The sequence below is a fragment of the Asparagus officinalis genome, chromosome 5 (genome assembly GCF_001876935.1).
Source record: "Asparagus officinalis chromosome 5, Aspof.V1, whole genome shotgun sequence".
Classification (NCBI taxonomy): Eukaryota; Viridiplantae; Streptophyta; class Magnoliopsida; order Asparagales; family Asparagaceae; genus Asparagus; species Asparagus officinalis.
The window spans coordinates 81994417-82004696 of NC_033798.1; the positions used below are offsets into that span (position 1 = coordinate 81994417).

The 10280-nt window shown below is 32.8% G+C and overlaps 1 protein-coding gene across 1 annotated transcript; it reads left to right on the forward strand.

Annotated features, from left to right (window-relative positions):
• LOC109842081 (protein FAR1-RELATED SEQUENCE 5-like) lies at window positions 212-2086 on the forward strand. Its single transcript, XM_020410994.1, has 3 exons — window positions 212-284; window positions 748-856; window positions 949-2086. Exons 1-3 carry the CDS (start codon window positions 212-214, stop codon window positions 2084-2086), a joined length of 1320 nt encoding a protein of 439 aa, XP_020266583.1.

Consider the following 10280-nt stretch of genomic DNA (forward strand, 5'->3'; position numbering starts at 1 on the left):
CTCCCTCTCTCTCGTCCGACATTGTCTCCAACGCAGTTTACCCGTCGAAGACCCTCCCCTCCCCCAACTTTTGGCGCTCGCTCGTGACCCCCATCGATTCTCCGACGCTGACTATCCCCGTCACAGGGCTTCGCCGGACCCTGAGCTCTGCCTCCCTGTAATCAGGCCAAGTTGTTATCTTTTGCTATTCTAGTCATTGGATTGCCTGATAATGCCTCATGCTGTCAATGATACAAGAGTCATGTGGATGAGAAACCAGGAATTCGGAGGGACGGTCTTAACTTGTACTCTGACGTCAGTATTGATTACACTGAAGCGATATTAGGAACTATAGTTAAGGTAACCTTGCCGACATTACAATGCTGCCTCACATGCGATGCCCTTTTCTTGAGTATCCGGTTAGCTATGCGTATTATCTATAACAGTGATCTATAATAGCTATAATCAATACTGGTTACACTTATGAAGTCAAATTACACTCCTTGTCTATGATGTAGGTGCAATGTGGAAACAATTGCTTCAAAGAGTTGATGTTCATTTTAAGTCTAAAAGGATAAATTGGACTGCCCATCAATTGATTTCAGTAATAACCTGCTTATTAATGTTTGGAATTTCTTTGAATTGATATTAGGAACTAGATTTAATGTTTGGAAACAATTTAATAACCTGCTTATTAAATATTATAATGCCTCATGCTGACAACTACGGATACCATAAAATGTTATAATATTTGGAATTTCTTTGCAGGTTTTAGAAGACAAATGGCTGAATCTAGTGATAGTAGCGAAGATGTTCCTGTTGATAGTAACAACAACAACCATTTCATGCCTTTTCCAACAACGATGCCTATTGCAAGGTACCTCAGTAATATCATGAATTTCGCTAACATTAAATATGTTGTTTGAAATAGTAACATTATATATTTTTGAACAATTATCTTTATTTCAGAATGCAAATTGGTGAAAAACCGTGTTTAGGAATGAAGTTTAATAGTCATGAGGAGGCCTATGACTATTATAACTCGTATGCATTGATGATGGGATTTGGAATCAGAAAAAGCTCAGTGAATTACTCTCAGAAAGATAAACAAGTATTGAATAGAAAATTTGTTTGTGACAAAGAAGGTTACAGATCTAATAAAGACAAGAGAGATATAGGAAAAAATATTAATCATCGGCGAGAGACTAGAGTTGGTTGTAAAGCAATGATGAGAATAAAATTAATGGAGGATAAAACATGGCAAGTTATAGGTTTTATTGAAGATCATACAAACCACATGCTTAGTAGTCCAGATAAAGCAAAGATGCACAAGTCACATCAACAATTTCATAGAAGTAAAATGTGTAAAAAAATGATTCAATGTTTTCAAGAAGAAGGTATTACTCCTTCCACTATTTCTCGTGTTATTAACGCGACAAGTGGAAGAGAAGATGAATCAGTGACACCACAACAGTGCATTGACTATATGAAGACTCAAAGGCACAACAATATTGGTAATGAATGTATATTTGTTATCCAACATTTTCAAAGAAAGGCGGCTAATGATGCAGATTTTTATTTTGCGTTGGAAGTAGATTGTACTGGACAAATGAGAAGTGTTTTTTGGGCAGATGGAAAATCAAGAGCAACTTATTTGAAGTTTAATGATGTTATTGTGTTTGATGTGACTTATAAAACTAACAAGTTTAGTCTTCCATTTGCACCATTTACTGGGGTGAATCATCATAGGCAATCTACTTTATTTGGTTGTGCATTAGCTGATGAACAAGAAGAAACATTTGTTTGGTTGTTTCAGGAATGGTTAAATTGCATGCATGGAATTGAACCAGGTGCTATCATCACAGACCAAGACCGAGCAATGTGTAATGCCATTCATAAAGTCTTTCCAAACACAAGGCATCATTATTGTTATTGGCATCTACAGCGACATATTGCCGATCATTTGCATACTTTGAATTCTGTTTATGGTGAAGAATTTCAAAAATATTGGGACTTGTGGTGTAATAGTGGTAACATTGAGAACTGTAATTTGCATTGGCTCGAGATGAAAGAGAAGTTTAAGATAATAGAAGAAGAAGATGGATAGCTGCAAACTATGTACATGTATCGAGACCATTGGGTGCCATGCTTCTTAAAAGGCATTTTTTTTGCAGGAATAAGATCAACTCAAAGGAGTGAAAGCATCAACTCATTCTTTGATGGATATGTGAATTCACAAACACATTTAAAAGAATTTGTAACTCAATATGAAAAGGCCGTGACACATCGACGATTGAGTGAAGCACATGAAGATTTTAGAACTCTTAATACAAAACCGCAGTTTCACCTTGGGCATCCAATTGAAAGACAAGCTGGAAGTAGTTATACCCGCGCTATGTTTCATGTATTTCAGAATGAGATCAAAGGGTGTGGTGCTTGTCTCGCTGGCGAGACAGCAAAGTCTGTCTCGCTGGCGAGACAGTTCATATCTGTCTTGATTTTCCAAAAATAGTATGAGATCAATTCTTGTGATTTTTTTGAGTGATCTTCTCTATGTTTGGGATATCTATTAGCATTTTTTGACGCCTACAATGTTGTGTTTGGCAAAAACATTGCAGGCGGTGTAGAAAAAATAAATCTGTTGAAAACTTGGGCTTTGAAAGCAAAAACCAACAATGCACTGGAGCTTGCCTTTGAGTCAGATAAGAGAATGCATGAGCTTGATTCTTTGTTAACAAGTTTCATAGAGAGGGTTGAAGAAGAAGTCAGAGGGTGTCAACCAATAGATGCTGGTAGCAGCCACATTCCTGACTCAGATCTTCCACAGATACCTACTTCACATACAATCCAACATATTTCACAAATTACAGTTCGTGCCCGGAAAAGCAAGCAATAACCAAAGGTCGTCCACGCAATGCTACAAGAATTAAATCAACTTTAGAACAAGCACAAGAAAAGAAAGAGAGGCAAAAGCGTACATGTAGTAGATGTGGACAACTTGGGCATTATAGGACTAGCTGTACAGTTAACAAGCCCAGGTATGATTAATTACATTGACAAGTTAAAATATTTTATTACTTAAATCATATTATTAATTTTATCTTTGATATTTTATGTAGCGAAACAGACAAACATGACTAACAAAGTTTATGGAGATCACTTTTTAAGGATTGGTGAGGAAACTTCATTTTGCCTTTGATTATATTGAAGTAATGCAATAGTTTCAAATCTGTTACAGTATTTGTTAAAATTTTGTTTTAGGTTGATGGACTTCACAAATTTAGCTACTCACAAATTCTGCAGCATATTAACTGAATTTTAGTTAGGTTATCTTAATCATATTTTAAATTTAGCTACTCACAAATTCTGCAGCATATTAACTGAATTTTAGTTAGGTTATCTTAATCATATTTTACTTGAACGTAGATTTGTTTCATCAAATTAATTGTTTTTCTTCATTTTAGTTAGGTTATCTTCCTTACAGGTATGAAGTGACAATGAACCATGCAAGGAAGAGGAAGAGGTCAACCAGGAATAGGGGTTGGGATTGATGCCACTACAGCTTCTACAGGTTAAAAAAAGAAATATATGCTGATGGGTTTTGGATGAGGAAGTTATGATGAAGCTTCGAGAATTCAAAAGTTGTTGTTTTAAGACTCTGTTAATTTCAAAAGTTGATGAAGCTTCTACAGTTTCTTGAGTTTTTATGTGATATGAGATGTTGTATTAAGACTCTGTTAATTTTGTGCTTTAGTACTGGGTATATGACATATTAGTTTGCCATTTTTTATTTCGACTTATATATGTTTGTATTGGGAAAACAGAAACTTAATTTGATTTGTTAGTTTGCCATTTTTTATTTCGACTTATATATGTTTGTATTGGGAAAACAGAAACTTAATTTGATTTGACATCAGATTCGGGTATTTTCTTTTTGCATACTATTGTGGAGGCTGAACCTTTGAACGATTTCTTCTTGATTTTCATTTTTGGATCGGATTCCTTTAGTTTTTTTACCTATGTCTCGCTCATAGCATGTGTTGCAGATGTCATGGCAATAATGGTTTCATACATTGCAGATATTAGGAAATGTCAACAGCTACCACGGTGCATTATCATGCAAATGTATCTCAATTTTTCATCTTGAAAATGAGCTTAATATGTACCATCATTGTGATGTATTAATTTTTCTTAAGTGAACATTTTGTGTACTGTTATATCTCTGCTATCATGCTTTGTTCAGATTAGAAACACTTTTAAGTTGTTTTGTTCAGGTTAGAAACATGTATCATATGTCATCTTGGAATTCTATAACTTGAGCGATGGAAGTTACCCAAACCCAAGACCTTTGTTGGTCTCCATATACTAGTCGTTTTCAGGAAAGCGTCGCTCGGTGTTGGGTATCATTTGTACTTGTGAACTGGTCTTGAGTTTTATGCTAAAGTAGGTTAATTTGACAGTCTGACTATTACCTTCGCATAAATATAGACAGTCTGACTATTACCTGTGAATTAGATGCAGATTGGATAGCGTTTTTAATATTTGGTTGGATGAAGATAAGGATTTAAATACAAGTAAAATTGTCTAATTTTGTATCCGAATATATGTATCAATTAGACTCAATGGAATTGCTGACTCTTATGTTATCGCATTTGAAACAGGATATTTGATTTCAGCTTTATAGAGTATATCCAAAATATTTATGACTTTTATATGAGAATTTTTTATTTATTTAAAACATGTATCATAAAACCTATACATTTTCCAAATCCCCATTCATAGAAGATAATTGAAGAGACGATTCATGGCTGTCTTTGAAAACAAAACAGAAGAGAGAATCTATCCCGACCACGTTACCCAAACCTCACTTGGCTGCATTTAGCAAGTCAGAAAGCAATAATACAAATCTAGACCTCTGCTGTTATATACAACCTGCAAGTGAACTTGCCAAGGGAAATCAAGAGGAAGCTACTCTTTCTAATCAATCTCGATGTATACAAATATGTGTACGAACTTGCCAAATTTTTATATGAAATTGATTCCCAAGGAGAGTCACTGGTCACTCCTCACACCCAGAATACATTGTGCAAGATGAGTCAAGTAGGGCTCTGCTTGTGAATTGTTGCTCAAAATAGGCACTAGACTCTGAAGCTCAGCATTGAACTCTTTCTCAAATTCACCTAGGGTAAAGGAGGAAAAATTTAACGTAGATGTGGTCTATCTGCCAAATTGAAACTACAGGCACAATATGTACAACCTGTAATAGTTCTTGACACAACCCACACACATATTAAGAGTTAAAGTGCAAGAAACATGTTCAATCAGAGTCTGTCAAAAGATTTATATACCACACAATTTATATACCACACAAACATGCTGACATGTGCAAAGAATCACAAACATAACAACTGAACCATGCTGACAGTCATTTACAAAAGGATACTTGGATACATCAGTCATTCACTGATATGATGCTCAGTCATTTGACTATAACGCAAAGCAACAATATCAGTACAACGATACTTATAAATTTTAAATATAAAATTACACCATTCTGCATTTTTTTCAAAACCTCAACATTTTTTTCCAGCCTTTCCAGCCTTTTTGTGATGTTCTTATCATCACCCACCCATTCGAAGAAGTTACAACCCTTGCAATTAGGTCCCTTGTATCTCGGGCATCCATAAAATTCCAAGCCCTTATTGTGTCCCTGCTTGCACATCCATATTCTGCAAATTAAACCACAATAACATCTTCTTTTAACCAAACCCTCATCTTCTTCTTCACTAAACTCTTTCAAAAATTTCTTCATCTTTTATCTGCAAAAAACATACCACGAACAAGATATAATTTCTTCCGAAAATTTCACTGAACTCAAAGGAGCACTGGATTCATTCTGTTGAAAGATTTACAGCTAGGGAGGGTGGAAAATTAAGTGGATTTTGTATCAAGTTATCGTCTATGCTCTGTAGTTAAACCGACTGAGAAGATCATTGAACACTAAGCACAAGAATTTAATAGCTGACCATGCATCATACAAGGCATCACTTACACAATGAGGTTCATTAACAACATTTTGCAACCAGTTCTTATACCAGTGACCAAAAATTCACAAAAAGTAAAAAAGAAACCAAATGTTACGAGTCGTGCCAGAGCTTCACACAAAATGTTAACAACAGAGAATCACAAACATCTGCTGCTGTTTTCAACTAGAATAAACGGGGTCAAACATTAGTCTAACACTGATTTTGTCAATTTGTGCTAATGATCACAGTATCGGCTGGACTTCTGAATGATCTGAACTGTTAATAAAAAGAGCTTACACGCATAGCAAGAACAATTTAGAAGCACACCTAGATGTCATATATCACATTTCACAGAACTGACTAACTAGTTATGCCAGCTAATAGATCTAGTTTGATCTACAAACGCCAATAATACGAAATCGACACTCATAGAATAAAAGCATGAAGAAACTAAATCCTAATCACTCACTAAATTTTAGCATCAGTTAAATTTTACCAAATTGCTAAAAACAAATTTTAGCAATTTTACCATATATTAACTTTTGATACAGGTTTTAACCCCAAAATTGAGATATTATCCCCAAAAAGAATTTAAAAAAAATCAAATAAACAAAATTGAGAAACTTCACTGGTTCCTGCGCCGGCTAGGGAGGCAGAGCTCAGGGTCCGGCGAAGCCCTTTGACGGGGATAGTCAGCGTCGGAGAATCGATGGGGGTCACGAGCGAGTGCCAAAAGTTGGGGGAGGGGAGGGTCTTCGACGGGTAAACTGCGTTGGAGACAATGTCGGACGAGAGAGAGGGAGGGTCTTCGAGGACCGCGTCGACGTCAGAGCTTAGAGGAACAGTGAAGAGTTGTGGCGCTGCCGCCGCCGTGACCTCCAGGGGTTGTGGCGTCGATTAGGGTAAGTCAATCCAGCGAGTTTGGATTTTTGACGAGGCGTAGAGGAGAGAGAAGGAAGAGCGAATTGGGGATCTGAGGCTTGGGATTGAGATTTGGGGATTCTTCAAGCCGGGAGAGAGAGAAAACCGCTGGAATTTTTTCAAAAAAACCCACGCCTCCGCTATCCCCAATCAGCGATTCCCACATAGATTAACAGCGCAGGAAACTCCTGAGCTCAAGCGCTGGATCAGTTTTCTCATATATATATATATATATATGAGATTAATGGGTATCCTTGTCATAGGAGGGGATTTCCTCCTTGACGCCTCTAAAATCACATGATTGAGCGACATTGTGGATGATCCGCTCTGTTGAACTTAATCTACATATTCTAAAACCCCAACACACTAAGTTTGGGGTAACCCGTCATCGTTTGACCCTTCATCCACTCGTATCAATTTTAACGGTTTTGAATGAATAGAACTTTTCACATGGCTCGATGGAGGGTCAAATGACGACGGATTCACCCCAAACTTGGTTTGTTGGGGTTTTAGAATATGTAGATCATGTTCAACGGAGCGGATCATCCATAATGTCGGTCAATCATGTGATTTTAGAGGCGTCATAGGAGGAAATCCCCTCCTATGACAAGGATACCCATTAATCTCATATTGGGGTGAACCCGTCGTCGTTTGACCCTTCATCCACTCGTATCAATTTTAACGGTTTTGAATGAATATAACTTTTCACATAGCTCGACGGTGGGTCAAACGACGATGGGTTCACCCCAAACTTGGTGTGTTCGGGTTTTAGAATATGTAGATCAAGTTCAATGGAGCGGATCATCCATAATATCGCTCAATCATGTGATTTTAGAGGCGTCAATGAGGAAATCTCCTCCTATGACAAGGATACCCATTAATCTCATATATATATATATATATATATATATATATATATATATATATATATATATATATATATATATATATATATATATATATATATATATATATATATATATATATATATATATATATATATATATATATATATATATATATATATATATATATATATATATATATATATATATATATATATATATATATATATATATATATATATATATAGAGAGAGAGAGAGAGAGAGAGAGAGAGAGAGAAATGAGTATGCTTGGATACACACACACACACACACACATACATAACATATATATATACACATATATATACACATATATATACACATATACATATACATATACATATACATATACATATTCATATATATATGTATGTATGTATGTATATGTATATGTATATGTATATGTATATATATGTATATGTATATATATGTGTATGTATGTGTGTGTGTATACACATACACACACACACACACACACATACATAACATATATATATACACATATATATACACATATATATACACATATACATATACATATACATATACATATACATATTCATATATATATGTATGTATGTATGTATATGTATATGTATATGTATATGTATATATATGTATATGTATATATATGTGTATGTATGTGTGTGTGTATACACATACACACACACACACACACACATACATAACATATATATATACACATATATATACACATATATATACACATATACATATACATATACATATACATATACATATTCATATATATATGTATGTATGTATGTATATGTATATGTATATGTATATGTATATATATGTATATGTATATATATGTGTATGTATGTGTGTGTGTATACACATACACACACACACACACACACATACATAACATATATATATACACATATATATACACATATATATACACATATACATATACATATACATATACATATACATATTCATATATATATGTATGTATGTATGTATATGTATATGTATATGTATATGTATATATATGTATATGTATATATATGTGTATGTATGTGTGTGTGTATACACATACACACACACACACACACACATACATAACATATATATATACACATATATATACACATATATATACACATATACATATACATATACATATACATATACATATTCATATATATATGTATGTATGTATGTATATGTATATGTATATGTATATGTATATATATGTATATGTATATATATGTGTATGTATGTGTGTGTGTATACACATACACACACACACACACACACATACATAACATATATATATACACATATATATACACATATATATACACATATACATATACATATACATATACATATACATATTCATATATATATGTATGTATGTATGTATATGTATATGTATATGTATATGTATATATATGTATATGTATATATATGTGTATGTATGTGTGTGTGTATACACATACACACACACACACACACACATACATAACATATATATATACACATATATATACACATATATATACACATATACATATACATATACATATACATATACATATTCATATATATATGTATGTATGTATGTATATGTATATGTATATGTATATGTATATATATGTATATGTATATATATGTGTATGTATGTGTGTGTGTATACACATACACACACACACACACACACATACATAACATATATATATACACATATATATACACATATATATACACATATACATATACATATACATATACATATACATATTCATATATATATGTATGTATGTATGTATATGTATATGTATATGTATATGTATATATATGTATATGTATATATATGTGTATGTATGTGTGTGTGTATACACATACACACACACACACACACACATACATAACATATATATATACACATATATATACACATATATATACACATATACATATACATATACATATACATATACATATTCATATATATATGTATGTATGTATGTATATGTATATGTATATGTATATGTATATATATGTATATGTATATATATGTGTATGTATGTGTGTGTGTATACACATACACACACACACACACACACATACATAACATATATATATACACATATATATACACATATATATACACATATACATATACATATACATATACATATACATATTCATATATATATGTATGTATGTATGTATATGTATATGTATATGTATATGTATATATATGTATATGTATATATATGTGTATGTATGTGTGTGTGTATACACATACACACACACACACACACACATACATAACATATATATATACACATATATATACACATATATATACACATATACATATACATATACATATACATATACATATTCATATATATATGTATGTATGTATGTATATGTATATGTATATGTATATGTATATATATGTATATGTATATATATGTGTATGT